We start from the raw sequence: 19,236 nt of genomic DNA on the forward strand, positions 1-19,236 counted from the left end.
ACCAGTGCAGGTTCGCATCCCACCAGGCTCAAGGTTGACTCAGCCTTCCATCCTTCCGAGGTAGGTAAAATGAGGACTCAGATTGTTGGGGGCAATTAAGCTGACTTTGTAATAATGCCGCTTGGGGTTTGTGTGAAAGCCCTAACAAGCAGGCATATACATAGAATGAAGGCTACTGCTAAGCTTGTAAGCCGCCCTGAGTCTTCGGAGAAGGGCGGGATATAAATGGAATTAAAAAATATATATAAAAAATAATAATTTCCAGGCCAATGAAGGAGAACATGAGGACAAAAAAGGAGGACGCGTCTTCTCATTCCCGCTTTCCCTGCCCGCACACCTGGGCACATCTGGAGACTGGCAGGGCAGGCAAAGCGCCGGCAAGGAGAATAGGGAGAAGGGGCGGGGCTTCGCGGGGCTTACCTGGCGGAAGAGGCGCAAGAAAGGAGGCGGGGCCGAGCAGAGGCCCCGCCCCCTCCCGCAAGATGGCGGCGAAGGTCTCTCTTCTGAGGCGGAGCCGCTGCCGGGGCTGCCTGCTCGGGGCTCTGCTGGGCGACTGCCTGGGCGGCGGCTTCGAGGCGCGAGAGTCGGTCGGCGCGGCCGAGCTGCTCCGCTTCGTGCGTGCCCTGCGGCCGCTGCCATCGCCGCCCCGGGGAGGCTCAGCCGCGGAGCCGGGCGAGGAGAGCAACGGCGGCGGCGGAAAGTCGGAAGGCGGGCGGGTTTCGAGTGAGCGGAACGGGACGGCCTGGGGATCCAGTGGGTGGCTGCCTCGGGGTCTGGCCTAGATCCCTGGCGGGAGACATTCCCCCCCTCTCCCGCCCCGGGGTGTCTCGAGGATCCCCTTCCCCAGTTCGGGCTCTCTGCTTGGATCACTCCCTTCGCCGCCTTTTACTTGATTATTTATTTTACTTTTCCACTGTGTTTTTCTCATGTTCTTATTGCATTTCCTTATTTCGGTTTTTTTTATATTTTAATGAATAACTTTATTATAATAATTTTATTATTTAATATCTGTTTCTTTTTGCTATTTATTGTTCTGCTTATTAGGTCTAAAACGCTTGATTGCTGCTTTAATTCTGGTTCCCTTCGCAGGGTGGGAGGGGGAACGAGACCTTTCCAGATGTAAAAGGTTCAAGGCTGCTTTTCCTGGCTTCTGGGCTGTTCTTGTCATTATGGGGAACTAAGAAGGGTAAAAGTGCGGTTAAATTTGTGACATTGCATCATCAAATAGGGCAGGAATTACTTCCTAAGCTATGCAAACAGGAACAATTGCTGTGATTTCTGCCTTGCCAAATCAGTGTTTTGTAAATGCTCGTGTGAGATTTAAAAACCCAAAATTTGATACTCACAACTCAAAGACAAGTCTGGTTAACAAAAACAAAGATTTATTGAAAAGAAATTGAAAATAATAAAGAAAATAATAAAGAAAGAAACCGTTTGCAAACATGGCCTCTTAGACCCTTCCCAAGTTGGATTGGGTTCAAAGCAAGCATTTATACTTTCTTTTCTCAATACATGCCCCCCCCAAGAAACTTAAGTTAGTCTTTGAAGTCATTTACATTTCTAAAAGATCTTCTTTGAACCTTTACTTCCAAAAGACTTATTGTAACAACTTCCTTACATTCGTCACTACACTATCTTGTTTTACTCACCTTCTTGAGGTGAGTATCCTTTTTAACATTTCAAAAGAACTTTGTTGATTACCATGTGTGAATTCTCTGTCTAAGCAGGAAATAGATGGCCCCCACATCTTAGTGTTACATTTGATACAATTCATTGGTGTTACATTTGGTACCATTTATAAAAGAATAACCTTTATTTATTTTCCTTTACTTGCCTAAATCAGTAATAACTGCATGTACAGTTATTGTGACTAAAGTTACAATATTCATGTCAGTTTGCCAAATTTATGTTTATTAAACAAATTGGTGGATTCATCAGTGCGACTACCCCTTTATCGACAAGGAGAAAGTATTACACCACTATTATGAGTGATACTACCATTATGTTATTTACCATAATCACAATCTGTTTGAAAATTAGGCTGCAGTTAATATTAGTGCAGTATTGCCAGATTGCATTTAATAAAAATGTTTCCTAAACATCAACCAAACTTCTAAAAGTATTATTTTATTTAAATTATTAAATTTTCAAAAATGGTAATTAAAATAATTATTTAATATTATAATTCAAATATTAAAATTATATACTTTTAAAATATAATTAAAAACATGACATAATAAAAGTTCATTAGATTTTATTAAATTTCTGGTGTTGAATATGACAAAGTTGTAGCCTGAGAAGGATGAATCACTTCGTGACCACAATGCTAGAAATAATTTGCCCTCATTTCATTTTGTTCAGCTTTTCTTTCTGTGATTCACTTTTAGCAGTTGAGCTAAAAAGAAAAATAATGGCAACATTCCTGTTTACTTTTAAGGTGAAGTAAGGAATAAACACTGAGTTTATGGACTCCAGACTACTTTTCAAGATCCTCAGTTTTGGATAAACATTGTTTTGATCCAAAGCCTTTGAATCTTCATATTAAATTCAAGAATATTTTTTTTGAGTGTCCAGACATACAGAGGCATAGCAATGGAATTTCATATTTACCCATGCCTCTGTATCATTTTCTTACAACCAATTGCTTTGCAATCATTCAAAGTTATGGCAGATCTTCCTGGGATATATCTGCAACCTGGATTAGAAGTTCCAATGACTTCCCCTCACACAGTCGTGTGACTGCATTTCAGGCACTACGCACCTGGGTTGCATTTATGACCATTTGCAGCATCCCACAGTCACATGACCACATTTTACAAAGATTTTGCTGAAACCCAGCATTTACTTACTATTTTCAACAAAACTGGGCCATAGCAAACCATGGGATTGTTTTAACAATTGTGGTGTTCATTTAACAACCACCATAAAATTGGGTCAGCCACATAACCAACATGCTGTCATGTTGAGCCACTGAGTGTCTGCAAAGGGCTATTGTGATCAAGAAGAATAAAATTGCTGATTTGTTTTCTTTGAAAACAAAATAAAAGTGAGTTGCATACATAGATTTGACTCTCTGTGTATAATATATATTGCTTTTATTGTTTGTTTCCCAGAAATCCTCTGTTACAGTGATGACACAGCCTTGGCCCACTCGCTAGTTAGGTCACTATTGGCCACGAAAGATTTTGATGAAGTGGATATGGCAAAGAGGTAAGGAATGTGGCTCTTTCTAGACAGAGGAAATACTATTGGACTAGGTAGAGGTATGAATTTGATGTGCAATGCGGACTTATTCAACTTTTAATATAAATGAGATTTGCCTTTGAGAGGTTTGCTTGGTATGGTGGAGAAAGTGAAACAGGCCTCTCTATTCTCAAGGAATAAGCAGTATCGCATTCCCAGATCTCCTTTGGTGTTGGCAGAGAACAGAGGAGCATCCCAGATACTCTGGGTGTCTTGCATTCTCTTTGGCTTTAGCCCCTCCTGTTGCTGTGCCTGTATTTTAGAGTCCAGGTGAAAAGTAATGTTGGAACAGCTGTAAAATACTCATGAGTAGGCTGATATGGATCTATTCTCGCACAATACACTAAAACACGAACTGTCAAGTGCCCAGGAAATCAGAAGTACCAGGCAATTCAAATGAGTGTAAAGATTTATTGCAAGCTTGTGCTGTCTACAAGAATCTGAATTACTAATGGTCAAAGTAAATAAGAGTCAAAGGAATTCAAGGTGGGCTGCACTTAGATCTCAAAGGGACTCATGACTGATGATGCGCTTGACCCCTTCCTCAGGCTCAGCCTGTTCATCTCCTACACAAACAAGCCAGCGGTCAGACCTGCCTCAACTTGGGCTTCTAAGTAAAAAAAATGATCTTTAATTCCATTGGTTGAGAAAGGTGTAGTTTGCTAGAAGTCAAGTAAATTACAGTAGTGCAAAGACAGAACTGAGAGTTCGCGCCAGAATTTTCCCATTTAACTTTTCTCCCTTGTTCCCTTCCCATTGTTTTATCTCTCATTGTCCAATCAAGCTTGAGAGAGATGTTTGGGAAACAGTCACTCTACGTGTTGCCATTCTTCTCCCAGGGAAACGACCCGGAAGACTTCCTTGGTCTTGAAAGAGAAGGGTTCTCACAGTTCAGTTTCATTTCCCCCCAGGATCTGGCCCTCCCTTCCAGCTTTCCCCCAAGATTCATGGCAGACTGGCAGTGAGGTGGCAGTTCTGACAACTGCCTTTTGACTTTATTTATTTATGAATGTTGTATGCCGCCCATCTTCCCTCCAAGCCTTGTGTGTTACGCAAATCCAAGCGATTGGGCTAAACCAGGGGTAGGCAATCTCGGCTCTTTTATCACTCATGGACTTCAACTCCCAGAATTCCTGAGCCAGCTTGGCTGGCTCAGGAATTCTGGGAGTTGAAGTCCATGAGTGATAAAAGAGCCGAGATTGCCTACCCCTGGGCTAAAGCATCAAAATCTTAGAAATAATAACAGAGCTGTGAGTTAGTGTGATCAGTTTCATATCCCCATACATGGATTAAAGGAATCCTTAAATGCTTCATCTATATCCCTTAATTAAGCAGTCTTCTCCTCTTGTTAGCGTCTTTCCAAGCAGACAGAATATAAATGGATTATTTTGTAACAAAAGTCTTCTCCTGGCAGGTTTGCTGAAGAATATGACAAGGATCCTGACCGATCCTATGGAGGCGGTGTGGTGACGGTATTCAAGAAACTGCTTAGTCCTAAATGCAGGGATGTGTTTGAGCCAGCAAGGCAGCAGTTTAACGGGAAAGGTTCCTATGGGAATGGTGGTGCCATGAGAGTGGCAGGCATTTCATTAGCTTACTCTGATGTTCAAGATGTAAAGAAGGTGAGTTAATTGTTTTAGACGCCACACCAACTACTTACGTAGCATTTTACATACTGCAATCCTGTTTGATGTAACAAGCTAGGAGTATATGGCCCAGTGGTGGAGTTTCGATTTCAAGTTGTCTCTCAATTTGTATCATCATATTAGCTAGTTTGGGAACCACATGTAAGGGACAGTCCAGGAATTAATAAAGGAGAATATTTCTAACTCGGGGTTGACATGAAGGGCCTTGGTGGAGCAGTGGGCTAATGCCTCCTTAAGTAACACCAGCTGCCTGCAATTATTGCAGGTTCGCATCCCACCAGGCTCAAGGTTGACTCAGCCTTCCATCCTTCCGAGGTAGGTAAAATGAGGACCCAGATTGTTGGGGGCAATAAGCTGACTTTGTAATAATGCCGCTGGGGGGGGCGAAAGCCCTAATAAGCAGGCATATACATAGAATGAAGGCTACTGCTAAGCACATTGATTTGTGCTTTAAATTGTAAGCCGCCCTGAGTCTTCGGAGAAGGGCGGAATATAAATGGGATTAAAATAAAAAAAAATAAAATAAAAAGGGGTGCTTGGTGCTCTCTGAGATAGCTTGTTTTCTCGCAGATATTTCATTACCCAAACTAGGTAATATCAGTGCTAGTAGGGAATGCAGTTTGTTGTCAGTTTATATTTAAGTGGCTTGCCTGTCAGTGTTGGTGAGGGTGGTCTTAAGAGATTCTTTGGTTGGCTGTTTGTCCAGGAATTCTTCTCTTGTTGTTGTTCCTGTTTCTCCTACTACCGTCATGGATGGTCTGTCAATGTTTTTGGAAAACAATGCCTTTGTAGCTACTATTAGGTTTGCTTGAGGTGGAAACTCTCAAGGAATGCAGTCTTGTGAAGGGTATGTCAATGATCCTTTCCTTACAAATACTCTCAGAGAAGGAAATAACATTGCAACATTTGACATTAGGGAGCAGTTTTAGAACAGACTACAGATTTTCTTTTCCAGAAGAGCCACAAAATTAACCGTTAAGGAATGCTGTGGAAATCATAATCATAATCATAACAGTAAAGTTGGAAGGGACCTTGGAGGTCATCTCGTCCTCCAAATCATCAGTGTGTGGAGTTACAAAGGGGATTTAGACACATTTATGGAGGTAGGTGGTCATCCAAGATGTTTAAAATATTTAAGACATATTTTAGAAGTTTCTAGATTAAATGCACAGTGCACTTTTCCTTAAACACACATTCTGCATATGTTTAGGAGACCATCTGAGAATCAGCAAGCTAAACATACGTGTCAGATGTACATGCCCAATCATGTAGAAACTCTTCAGATCTCCTTACGTACCCGTAGTCTGTTCAGAGCACTTTTGTTCAGATAAGAAAATAGAGCTATTTTTTTGTCAATTCGTCTCTATATGCCTTCCATGAATAGATTTCGTCCTTTATTTTTGGTTGAATTAATTTTCATCAGATATCACGGCCTTTCAAGTTAGGATGACTAGCATTTTCATTCTGGAATGAAAATGTGTTTGTTTGTTTGTAACTCATTTTCCCTGTAAGGTCATGCCGATAAGTATAAAACATATCTCCTTAATGAGGCCTGTCCACTAACCTTTGATTAATATTTTACTGCCTTGGGTAGTTAGCTTATACTTGCTATATGTGGGGAAAAAAATCATAGAAATTATGTTAGAACCAGTGAAGCTGAATAGGAGAAATTTAGAAAGCAGTGGCCACATGATATGATAGCAGCCATCTCAAGGGGGATTAGACATACGCAGAAAGGATGCATCTTCACTCAGTTATTAGTCTATTTTCAGAGGAATGGCGCCAGTTGGAGTAACAGTGGGAGAAGCACCTTTTGTGTTCTGCCAGTGGGTTTTCCTTGTTCATTGGGTTAGTCGACATTAAATACAGCATGTCCCATTTATTTATTTATTTATTTGTTTTATATACCGCCCTTCTCCCGGAGGACTCAGGGCGGTGTACAGAGCAATAAAGTAAGATAGGCACAAAAACTTTGGACCAGTATATGCTTCTCTAATAGTTCTGTTACTGCTTTCTTTTTTTCTTTTTTCTTTTAAAAAAATCCCCACTGTGAGGAATCTCTTTATAAATTTATTTAAAACATTTAAAGACTAAAATAAATTGCTGTATAAAAATAAAAAAAATGATAAAAGAGGGTAACGGGTGGGAAATAAAAATATCAGTAAATAAATAGTAAAAATTGTAAATAGTGCCATTTAAAATTTATGGCAATGATTAAAATATTAATTGAATATATAAAACTATATTATCTTGAGTGAAAATTATAAATCACTGTGAAAATCTAAATCTAAATCAAGCAGTCCTCAACTTACGACCACAATTAAACCCAAAATTTCTGTTGCTAAGTGAGTTAAGTGACTTAGGACCATTTCTTACACTTACAACTGTTGCAGCATCCCCGTGTTCACGTGATCAAAATTCAGACGCTTGGTGACTGACTCGTACTTACGACGGTTGCAGTGTCCTGTCATAAGTGTGATCCCCTTTTGCGACCTTCCGACAAGCAAAGTCAGTGGGGAAGCCAGATTCCCTTAAGAACCGTGTTAGTAACTTAACAACTGCAATGATTCACTTAACAACTGTGGCAAGAAAGGTCGTGAAATGGGGCAAAATTCACTTAGCAAATGTCTCGCTTAACAACAGAAATTTGGGACTCAATTGAGGTCGTAGGTCGAGGACTACCTTTACTAAGATAGTAAAGGAAGCCTTCTCTCCACTAATTTTAAGTTTTCCTATTTTTCTAAAACAGTTGTTTTCTCTCGCTCCAGTTTGCTAAACTGAGTGCTGAGCTGACCCACGCAAACTCCTTGGGTTACAACGGAGCCATCTTGCAAGCCTTGGCAGTCCATTTTGCTCTGCGTGGGGAGTCAAATCGGTACAAGTTTTTGGATCAGCTGATAGGCCAAATGGAAGAGGTGGAAGCTGATGAAAAGTCTGTGGCTGATGCACGAATGTAAGAACAGTAGTATCAACATTATAACCCAAAGGGGCGGCGGCCAGAAATATTTCACCTCTGTGTCTTGTCATCAGGCTGGGGTACGAGGATCGTCCCTTTTCGAAGCGTTTGAAGAAGATCAAAGAGTTTTTGGAACAGGGTACTGTGTCCAGGTCAGACGTGCTACTAGAATTGGGTAAGTGCATTCCTAAATACACAGAGCAGTGAGATTGTTACAAGAAATAACACGGTCTTCAGTTTTGCAAGAAGAAAGGCTGTAGCGTGTTTAATAGAAAATAACTTAGATGTGACATCCTTAAGTATCGATGGTGGACTAATGAACAAAGCCTTAATTTCTGCTTGGTATATACCAGGGGTAGGCAACCTCGGCTCTTTTATGACTCATGGACTTCAACTCCCAGAATTCCTGAGCCAGCATAGCTGGATCAGGATTTCTGGGAGTTGAAGTCCATGAGTCATAAAAGAGCCGAGGTTGCCTACCCCTGGTATATACCATGATTGCTGCAACATTTATATGCCTGTGAGAAAGAGGAGTTAGGATGAAATTTAACAGGCCTAAAGTTTGAAATACTTGCAGCCTTACACCGTGATTTGGCCTAACAAGATGTTGCAATAGTTGCAAGGAAAAGGCGTTAAAAGATTTAAGTAAGTTTCTTATTTATTAAATTTATATGCCGCCCATCTCTGGGAGGCTTCTTGTGATTAGGGACAGAGGTTCTGCATTTAGAGAAGGTTTATCTCCAGTTATTAGATGTTTGGAACCAGTAATAACATTTATGTAATGTTGGACAGCCAACATTTGATCTAAAGAGCCTGCAGGGGTTAGAATGCAGTATTACAGGCTAACTGCTCACTGCCAGGAGTTCGATCCTGACCTGCTCAAGGTTGATTCAGCCTTCCATCCTTCCAAGGTCAGTAAAATGAGGACCCAGTTTGTTGGGGGCAATGTGCTGACTTTGTAAACTGCTTAGAGAGGGCTGTAAAGCACTATGAAGTGGTATATAAGCGCTCTTGCTCTTGCTAGTGATTTAAGGTACCAGACTGGGAGTCTGTGAGTTCTAGTTCCGCCTTGGGCCAGTTGGGTGACCTTGGGCCAGTCCCCCTCTCTCAGAATGAGACAATGATAAACCACTTATGCTAAAGTTTGCTGAGGAAAAACTGCCGGGACTTGTCCAAGCAATCTCGGAGAATCAGACATGATTGAATGGAAGAAGAAAAAAAAAAGCATAGTATACTTGTAGACTTCTCCAAAGTTTTGGCTGTGTTGATTTGACCTTGTTGTAGATGTTTTTAATGGACCCCATTCTTACTGTGGGTTTTTTTCCTTACCCCTCCTGTGAAGGTGGAAGCTGGTACTTTTACCCAGTACAAACAGTTGTGCAGCTCTTGCTACACAAGAGCACAGAGGGCCAAGTCCAAACGTCGTTTTAAGTCCTCGACATAAAAAAACCAGTTCGAAATTTTAACAGCACTGGAAAAAGTGATTTATGACCATTTTTCACACTTGCAAACGTTGCGGCGTCCTCATGGTGATAATGATTAAAATTCGGATGCTTGGCAACTGACACATACGACGGTTGCCTTGTCCCAGGGTCACGTGATCCCGTCTTGTGATCTTGTGACAAGCAAAGTCAACAGGGAAGCCAGATTCCCTTAACAGTCACGTTGCTGATTTCACAACCGCAGTGATTCACTTAGGAATCGTGGCAAGGGAGGTCATAAAATGGGGCAAAGCTCACTTAACAACTGTCTCGCTTAGCAACTGAAATGTTGGGCTCAGTTGTGGTCGTAAGGTCGAGGACTACCTGTACTTCCATTCCTTGGAGGACTTGTTTCCAGGTCATTCCTTGGAAGGTGAACAAGGCTCAGTGAGCATTGGTACGTATACAACAGGGGTCTTCAAACGTGGCCCTTTTATGACTCGTGGACTTCAACTCCCAGAATTCCTCAGTCAGCCACGCCTGGCTGAGGAATTTTGGGAGTTGAAGTCCACGAGTCATAAAAGGGCCACGTTTGAAGACACCCCCCCCCCCCAGATACACAATATTTGTTTTTAGGTGGTCTGGTTTACTTTGCATTCACTTCAGGCAGAAAAGTAGGCCTGCTCTCTGCTCTCTAAAAGTAATTGAATCTTTTGATTCCACGCAGGCAATGGCATTGCAGCCCTGCATTCTGTCCCCACGGCAATCTACTCTTTCCTGCGCTGCATGGAATCTCACCCAGATGTCCCCGATAGCTACAACTGTCTGCAACGGACCATCATGTACTGCATCTTACTGGGCGGGGACACAGACACGATTGCAACCATGGCGGGAGCTATGGCGGGAGCGTTTTATGGGGAAGAGCAGGTGCCCCAAAGTTGGAAAGAGAGCTGTGAAGCCTATGAGGAGGCAGAGAAGCTGGCTGACGGCTTGTGTGAACTCTACCACCAGCCAGCTTGAGCCGTCAATGAAGATTTGGCATCCGGTAATCGGGTCTGCATTTTTGCATTGTGTTCCTAAGGATATGAATCGTGTCCACAATAGTAAAATCTCTCTTTCCCCACAAAGAATGGCCAGGCCGTTGTGAATGGCTCCCTGCCAAAGGTTTCTGCTGAAGCTGCATGTTGAAAAGCGCCACTTCTGTTCAGCTGCATAGTCACTGTTGACCCATCCTTTTCTCCTGGCTGTTTTGTTTCCTAATTTTGAAAGTTTTGTAATTACATCTTAGTTAGAATCTAAATTCTCTTTAGTTCGTCATGCCGGGGGGGGGGGTTCTCTGTGCAGCAGATGAGCTTCCTGAGAGTTTGCCAAGCAGATGCTCACCCCGGAAGAATTGAGATGGGACAAAGTTTGGACAAAGTCAAAGGACAAAAATGTAAGTTTGCAATTTAACCCAACTTATTAGATTGAGAATCAAGTCGAGCTGCACAAGCTGCATCTATGGACAATTGGAACATGTGTCTTTGATTACCAGAAATGTATTAAACATAATGCTGGCATTAATAAATTGCATGGCTTTTTTAACAACTAAGGTGGTTCCATGTGTCTCTATTGATCTCATGAGTAGAGTAAGCAACTACAAGTTGAGCCAGGGTATTTTGTAACACTACTTCCTGCCCAGTCAGTCCACCTCTGATAGTACCAGGTGTATAGGATGGTGTTGTTAATAGTGATATTAATCCCATCACTGCAAACACGAATAGCTACCCAGAGTCACTTCACTAGTAAAATGAGTGGCATATACATTTAATAAATAAATAGATACTAAGGCATTTACTGTAGTATAAAGCAAAGTGCATTGGATGCCAGAAAAGGCACACTGGGTTGATCAGGTACACACCTTCCACTACACAGGTGGATTTGGAGATTCCTAGAGTGCTAGATTTGTTAGGACATAGCTGCTGTTAATCAAGCTTAAGCATTTGGCAGCTGAAAAGTGAAAGTCTCATTAGCAATCAGTCCTACTTGAGGTTAATATCACGCAGGGCAATCAAATTAATAAGCAGTTAAGAAACTATGGGGAATTTAACAAACCTAATTGAGGCTAATGGCACACAAGGCAATCAAATTAACAGCTAATGGTCTATGGGGAGTTTAGCAGAGCCATTTCAATTAGGGAAAGGTGAAGGATTCAAGGGAAGGAGTTGAGAAGTGATTTATTTTACCCAGTCTTTAAGTTATAGAAGGAGGAAAAAAAGGATAAAAACTCAATTGCCACAAAGCAAGCAAGTCTTATTGCTGCAGTTGAAAAGACAGACATGTGCACAGTTTGCCATTCATACATAGATGCATGCTAAATTGGACCATTGATACAGAAGCACTTTTGAAAATAACTTCTGGACTGAAGATGGAAAAAGGAAAGTAAATCAACCCACTCCTTACTAACACTGATGAAGTTACCTAGCTGAGTATTGAAACGTCTGCAAGAAAACAGCCCAGCTCAGAGAGCACCAAGCACAGCCCCAAATTTACCTTTGCTTTGCAGCTGTGGAGTCCCTAAGCACAATTTTGGTTCTCACAGATCGGGGTTGGATCCTCCAACTGTCGTAGGGAAGAAGGATGGGGGAATCCTCTCAATGGAACAAAGCCACAAAGCTTGTGGCTTTCCTGGGCTTCCTGAAGGTGGGGATCTAGATCACTTCAAAGATCAACATCGGTGTGTGGCTTATCTCTCTGATTCTGGACTTATCAGATGAAATGGGCTGCTTTGAGGAATAGCTGCAACTAAGGCAATGTCAGATAGGAAATCTCAGCCCGAGACAGGGTCGGAATGTGAGCAAGTGTTACCAGACTGGACCCTCTCCATTTTTGTTTAGGATAAAGGCAGGGAGGGGACAGGCATCTTCAGAGTTGCAGGATTCTGTTACTGTAACCCTATAATGAAAGCTGCTTTGGTGTAGTAATTAAGGCCCTGGACTAGGAACTAGGAGACTGTGAGTTCTAGTCCCATCTTGAGCACAATCCAACTGGGTGACCTTGGGCCAGTCCCTCTCAGCCCTCGGAAAGGAGCAATGGCACTCCAGTTCCCCTTAATTTCTCCTATTGAGGCAGAGAGAGATTCAAAGTGATGTTTTTCATTTCATTAAAAAAAAAACCTCCTTTCACAGAAGATTTCAGGCCAAAAGTATTGTTAGTCCATGTAGACCCACGGCGGGCAAAAAAAAAAAAAAGGTGGTCAAGAGAATCATAAAGAGATTTTTAAAAAATTGGGACAAGCCAGGCCAGTTGTCTAGATTTGGCTTCCTCCTGGCCTGAACAAATTAATTGCCAAAAGATTGACTGCCCTGAAATTGTTTTTCACTCTTTGCTTTGATTAACCAAAAGAATCCCAAGGACTAGCCCAAGCGTGCAATCAAATCTGGCCTTTAACTAGAGAGATAATTGCATGACTGTTGGCTTGGAAGCCATCTGCTTTTTTCTTTCTTTCACAATGTATGGGCCTAAAGGTGGGTTGCTCTGTAGGCAAGTTGCCAAGATAGGTACCTATGTTTGCAGTTGATTACTGGAAATACAAATCTCTGTAAAATAAGATTTATTGAAGTTGGATCAATACAGTCAATTACTTTAATTTCGGTTCAGAAGTGAAGGCCAGTTTTCTGATCACAAAACAAGAGTGCATTTCAAAACAGATTTACTATGAACAGTGCATGTAACATAAGTATTTACAAAACTAAAAAAAAAACCTCTATATAGTAGAAACAAAGATACTAGCACAATTTTTTTTTTTCGTTTAAGGACATCTCAATGGTATATGAAGATGCAGGTTGTAAGGACGTTCCAGGCCTGCCTTTTCGGCTGATTGAAACTCATTTCCCACAAGTTCTCCCAAATGGGAAAACCCAATCTTTTCTGACAAAAAGATTAGATGCTGTATATGTCAACAAAGATAAACTAAGGATGGTTTGCTAATTAGCCTCCCCAGCCCACGCTTCATCGTCCTGCATGTGATGGCTGCTTTCTTTCTTTTTTTGTTACGTTTATAATGCATACATACAGAAAGGTCGTGCTTCGTATGAGAAAAGAATAACCAGGTTGTAAAACTTCGGAAACCTTTTCCCTATGTTTTTGAATTTGGAGAAAATGTTGTCTACTGACTTTGCTCTGGGTCCTGTCGGCACACAAATGACAAATACAGGTAGTCCTTGACTTAGCAACCATTCATTTAGTGACCATTCGAAGTTACAATGGCACAGGAAAAAAGTGACTTATGACCATCTTTCGCATTTACGACCGTTGCAGCGTCCCTAATGGTCACGTGATCAACATTTGAATGCTTGAATGCAACTGGCATGTATTTGTGACAGTTGCCACGTCCCGGGGTCACGTGATCGGTTTTTGCAACCTCCTGACAAGCAACGTCAATAGGGAAGCAACATTCACTTAACAACTGCATTGTTTCACTTAACAACTGTGGCACGGAAGGTCGCAAGAGGGGGCAAAAATCCCTTAACAACTGTCTTAGCCTCAGAAAACTTTGGGCTCATTTGCGGTCATAAGTCAAGGACTACCTGTATACATAGGAAAATAGATTTTATGTGCAGTAGAGCTATGCTATAAATAAATGATATTCCGGGCACCTAGAGAGAGCAAAAACCTGGATTTATGCGATTCTCTTCTGCTCTTGGAATACTTCATTGTTTTCCACTTCATATTTTGCTAAACGGTGACGTATTGTCTTTGAGCGAACGGGGGTTAGGAGTAGGACCGAAAGGCTGTTCTCCACAGGAAAATACACTTAAAACAAGAAGTCTAAAATTCAGCCTTTAAAAAAAACAAGCCTCTAAAATTGGCCTCTGAATATTAGGCACGGAGAAAATGTGTCCCTTCAATTTTAGCCTGAGGGAAACCAAGGTGAAAATAAAGACGTTGCAAGTACTAGAGTGTGCTATTAGTACTACTGTCAACTTCAGGAATTTAGAAAACAACCAGATGGAATTAGAATCATTAGCCTGTTCTTCTGTTGTACCTAACCAGACAAATCAGTTCAAGGTTGCTTTTTTTAAAAAAAGGATTAAAGAAAAAAAAAGACAGTTGGTAGAATATTTTAAATAGCAGATAACCCAAATATTTTTATCCCCCAGCATTTTTCTTTTGCTGCTGTTTTTACAGTCCAAGGTGTGTTTTTCACTCTTGTCAACCTAGAATGTTTGTCAACAAATTCAGCCTTGATTGCAATTGTTGCAGTTGAGTTGTTCAAATGTATATGTTTATAATAAATTTGAAAAACATACTAAGCTGTTCTGGCCATTTCTGGATCTGTAAAAAAAAATAGTGAATCAAATCCAGCTATATTCTCCATAATTTATGCAGAAAGGAATCCTTAGCGTATTTTTCATATGCTACTATTGCTTCCGATGACAAAACCCTCTTTTTTGTATTTAAAGGGTACAGATGGTTACTTTAAAAAAAAACACTGCAAAAACCCCAAGGCTAAACTTCGCACCTTTTTAAAAAGGATATTGCACTACTCAAAATATCTTTTAAAACAGCTAATATTAAGAAAATATTACTTAGCACCACTGTGGAAATTACACTGAAGGGAAACCAAGAATTTGACTTTAAAACAAAGATATCATATATTTTAGGGAGTTTGCTACGGCCACCTTCGTCAACAATCTGCCCATTGTACAACTACTGCCTTACATCTGACGGGCGTTTGCCCGGTTTATTTTACCCATGGGCTATTAAAACGCATGATTTAAGGAGTCCTACTTTTTCCCAGTTGATTTTAGAAGTCTCTGTATGGCTTTGAAATAAGAGTTCCTTTGGCGTCCCTTTTCCCATAATAAACATCGAACGGGATGCTTTAAAGATACACAGAGCCTTGTGTAAAAGATGCTTAAAGCAAAGCATTTCACAATTTCATAATTCACCCTTCTGGGTCTTCGTTATGCCTCAGGCGACGACGGAAATCACATTTTAAAAGAGCTAAACAACAGAAGACGGTGCCTTTAAGCTGATTAAAAAAAAAGAAAATAAAATAAATCCCACAATGCTAAAGGTGACTGTTGTTGGCACAGCTTTCCCAACCCCTTCTGACTTTCAAGGGCCCCAAAGACATGATGGGCAGCATCTGTGGGCTTGCCATGCCATGCCGTCGTAAGGATAAATCAGATTCCGAATCCCCAGACGGTCCAGCAGCAACGGTTCTCTCTCCCGGATGCTCTCCTTGGCTGGGTCAAGGTGATCGTGGCTCGCACCATCCTTCCCAGTGACTTTCCTATTTTTTTAAAACATTTTTTTCCCAAAAAAGACAAGTTTATGACTCAAGGGGAGAAAGGAGCTACTCCCAAACGGCCGTTATGTGGGACAGAGAAGGAATCCGGAAAAAGAAGAATGGATGTATTCGGTGGAGTACAGACCGTTGGCTTGGTCTGATGGCATCTGGATCCAGACTTGGTCGTTTTCTTTGAGTTCGAGCACGGCGCTGCCCGACGCTTGGTCTAAATAGCCTTTTTTGTACTCGTCGTAAGTATAGGTGGCCGGCACGTTGTTTTTGTAAAGGGCCACCCAGACGTTGGTTCCTTTCACGTGGACGTGATAGGCAAAGTAATAGATGCCAGAAATGGGGCAAGTGAAGATGCCCGTTACTGGGTTATAGCCATTCTGCCCGTTGTACAAAGTCCTGTCGAATTTTACGGGCATTCCTGAGGCTGGGAAGGGTGAACTCAGGATGGCGGTGAAAGCCGGCAACATCTGAGCAGAGAGTTCCCCTCGCCCAAACTGGGGTTTCCCGGACTTGCCGTTCCCCAGCACTGCTCCCTCAACGTTTCCATCGGGCAAGTGGTGGCCCTGATAATCTCTGGCAGGGGAGACTCCTGGGGCCCCGGGGGGCCCTGGGGGCCCTGGGAGCCCAGTGATTCCAGGGTTGCCAGGAACCCCCGGAGGGCCAGCAGGACCTATCATGCCTGGCTCTCCAACTCTGCTGATTCCAGGGGCCCCTGGGGGGCCAGGCTCACCTTTCAAGCCTGTCAAACCTTGGGGCCCCATGGGACCAGAGGGGCCTTGTAAACCTGGTATTCCTGAAGGGCCTCTGAGGCCTGGTTGGCCCGGGATCCCAGAGTCTCCCTTTATCCCATGGGGCCCAGAAGGGCCTGGGGTCCCGGGAAGCCCCATGAAGCCAGCTTCCCCCTTGGGGCCTATTGGGCCAGGCATCCCTGTGGCCCCAGGGAGCCCTCTCTCCCCAGGAATGCCTGGCTTGCCCATAAAACCATTGGGCCCCTGGTCTCCTCGCAGGCCTGGGGGTCCTATAGGCCCACTTGGCCCTACTTCACCTTTTGCACCTGGGAGCCCATGCTTGCCTGGCAAACCCATGATGCCCTGAGGGCCAGGGCCCCCAACCAGGCCAGGGGGCCCCATCTCCCCTGGCTCTCCATCCATCCCAGGCTCCCCCTTGTCACCAATTATTCCTGCCACTCCTGGTTGCCCACGGTCCCCCTTTAAGCCCGGGAGCCCTGGTTTCCCATACCCTGTAGGGCCAGGCAGCCCGGGAAGGCCACGTAGGCCGGGTTCGCCCTTTGGGCCCAAAGGGCCTGGCAAACCTGGCATGCCAGCTACGCCGGGCAGTCCAGTGCCATCCACACCTGGAGGGCCACGAGGGCCCATAAGCCCAGGTTGTCCACTCAGCCCTGGTTCACCCGGAAGCCCCAAGTCCCCTTTGCTTCCCGGAGCCCCAGGCAACCCATCCAGGCCAGGTTTTCCAAGGCCGGGAGGCCCCGGGGGCCCTGCAGGGCCAGGTAGTCCCTCATTCCCTCGGGGGCCCGTCAGTCCGGGCTTCCCCATGCCATTCTCGCCCTTTGCTCCACGCTCGCCTCGCAGGCCGGGTTCTCCTTTGGGCCCAGGTTCTCCCCGGAATCCAGGGAGCCCCGGGTTCCCGCTTGGGCCTGGTTTTCCATTCACAGAGAGTCCAGCAGGCCCAGGCAATCCCGGTGGCCCTGGCCAACCTCGGGGACCTTGCTCTCCTCGCAGGCCAGTCTCCCCTGCCGGCCCTGGCATCCCTTTCATGCCAGCCTTGCCCGGAAGTCCCGGAAGTCCCGGTTTCCCGATGCCAGAAAAGCCAGGGGGCCCAGCAGGCCCAGGTTGCCCATGAAGTCCTGGTTTGCCGGTGCCCGGTTTGCCTGGATAGCCTGGCGGGCCAGGTGGTCCTCTCGGGCCCGGCTTTCCTGGTGGTCCAGGTTCCCCCTTGAGGTCCATTGGCAGCAGTGGAGGCATATCTGTGAAGAGATGAAAGACAGTCACTTAGGGCAGGCTGAGCATTTTGGAAGAAGTCAAGGCAAGCTTTGGCCTGCAGAGAGAGGCGGTCCTCAACTCTCTTCTTGACCCAGGAGGGCCCTTTGCTGCAAGTCTTGAGAGAATTTGCTGCCAAAGCAAAACTTTCTGGAGCAAGACGATTCTTCAAAAAGTTCTGAGGTCGTGGAAAATATTTAGAACCATTTTGAGCTCAAAACAGTGGCTTCAAGTGTGAAACGGGTCACAGGGACCTTATTTTATTGGAAGGTCCAACAAGAAGAAAACATATGTAGTTCAAGATTGATCAGTTGGGTTCTTGATAGTCTCTGAACTCAGTTGTTTGATTGGTTTTGACCTAACCCAGTAATGAAACATTGGCAAGAAAATAACCAAGCTCAGAACATCAAAGACTCAACATATTGGAATTTTTCTGACACTGTTCTGATCTCAAAACATCTGGGCTTTAAGCTGAGAATAATCTTTTGAGTTTGAAATGTTTTACATACATAACTCTGAATTTGACGTATCTATAGACTTGAATCTCTCTCAGACAGTTTGAAGGCTTAGCAAGATTTCTACATGGTGACATGACAACTCAAGACTCAACTCCCAAATGTCAACATTATTGGTTTCTCCCATCTGTAAATGACAACATTCAGGAGTGTCACAAATTAGCTGTAGAAATCAAAGTCCCTTAAAAACAACAAGAATTAGCATGCCGGACGGACAATGGTGTACAGAGGGGAATATTTTGTGTTTCTGTTCAGTAGTGCAAAATTGAAACTCATTTCCTGTAATGGCTTCTGTTTAAGAAACCTTTTAAAGAAAAAAATCGCAGAGGAATCTGAAGTTTCATTTTTTCTAGGGAGAAAGGCAGGCTAAGCACAATAATAATAGTAACCATAATAATTTTATTTTTCCTTTTCCTTTGCCTCTGTATTCCTCTTAATCATAATGTTTCATTATAATGAATATATTATATCTTATGCTACAACTTCATAATGTTTTCAAAGGTTTGGCCCAGGCTAATTTTTAATCCTTCAACTAATATAAAACCACTTCAGTAAATCAAATGCCAACAGAAGGAGAGACTGGTGGAATTAAGTCCATCCAAGTTGGCATATGGAAGAGCTAAGAAAACTTTTAAAAATATTTTTATGTAGGAAAAAGTCCCAAATGATCACTAAAATGATTTTTGTTGTTAGTGGAAATTTTGAGTTGAAACACTTTGCCCCATCTATGGCTCTAGTGAGGATCACATCAATATCCCCCCTAAAAAATCTTGGTCCATTTAAGTTCTTCCACTATAATAACACAGCCAAAACATGTAAGCTTAAGCAAGATTTTTCTCTCTCTCTCTCATTTTGTGTTTGGAAAAACGCCTTCCCAAAGGAAATGATTTCAATATGTTCCTATGCTTTTTTGATATTTTAGAAAAGAATTCGCTCTCAAGATCATCCCAGCAGGGTGACGTGAGTGTGAAGGAGAAAAACACGTTAAATTTCAGAAGACCCCCATCTTCTGAAAAAGAATGGTGGACTTGCAAGGGCCGCATCCCAGAGTTATTGGCCAACTCTTGCCAAAGAAAGAAAGAGAGAGAGAGAGAGAGAGAGAGAGAGAGAGAGAGAGAGAGAGAGAGAGAGAGAGGGAGAGAGAGAACAGGAGCAAAATCTGAATTTAG

The 19,236-nt window shown here is 43.1% G+C and overlaps 2 protein-coding genes across 4 annotated transcripts in view; one reads left to right on the forward strand and one right to left on the reverse strand.

Moving 5' to 3' along the window:
* Positions 1-478: 478 nt before the first annotated feature.
* Positions 479-10,845, forward strand: ADPRS (ADP-ribosylserine hydrolase). Of its 2 annotated transcripts, XM_083369771.1 has the most exons (7): positions 479-723; positions 3,114-3,210; positions 4,658-4,865; positions 5,831-5,992; positions 7,658-7,842; positions 7,920-8,020; positions 9,994-10,845. In XM_083369771.1, the coding sequence occupies exons 1-7, from the start codon at positions 483-485 to the stop codon at positions 10,284-10,286; spliced, it is 1,287 nt and encodes a 428-aa protein (XP_083225897.1). In that variant the 5' UTR covers positions 479-482; the 3' UTR covers positions 10,287-10,845. The 2 variants fall into 2 exon arrangements, with proteins under 2 accessions (XP_083225897.1, XP_083225898.1); XM_083369772.1 differs by lacking the exon at positions 5,831-5,992.
* Positions 10,846-12,850: 2,005 nt separating this feature from the next.
* COL8A2 (collagen type VIII alpha 2 chain) overlaps positions 12,851-19,236 on the reverse strand; it is a 48,002-nt gene continuing 41,616 nt past the window's right edge. For both annotated transcript variants that reach the window (XM_083369753.1, XM_083369752.1), the window contains one exon: positions 12,851-17,539. In XM_083369753.1, the coding sequence (XP_083225879.1) occupies positions 15,627-17,539 (1,913 nt within the window). In that variant the 3' untranslated portion in view covers positions 12,851-15,626. The remainder of the gene's footprint in view (positions 17,540-19,236) is intronic.

The sequence above is a fragment of the Vipera ursinii genome (assembly GCF_947247035.1).
Source record: "Vipera ursinii genome assembly, chromosome: 9".
NCBI lineage: Eukaryota > Metazoa > Chordata > Lepidosauria > Squamata > Viperidae > Vipera > Vipera ursinii.

Excerpts from the sequence above, each read along its gene's own strand:
- ADPRS (XM_083369771.1), top strand. The coding sequence starts at position 483 with ATGGCGGCGAAGGTCTCTCTTCTGAGGCGGAGCCGCTGCCGGGGCTGC. Across the intron at positions 724-3,113 it reads GGAAGGCGGGCGGGTTTCGA|AAATCCTCTGTTACAGTGAT; the intron begins GTGAGCGGAACG and ends TTTGTTTCCCAG. Across the intron at positions 7,843-7,919 it reads TCTGTGGCTGATGCACGAAT|GCTGGGGTACGAGGATCGTC; the intron begins GTAAGAACAGTA and ends TCTTGTCATCAG.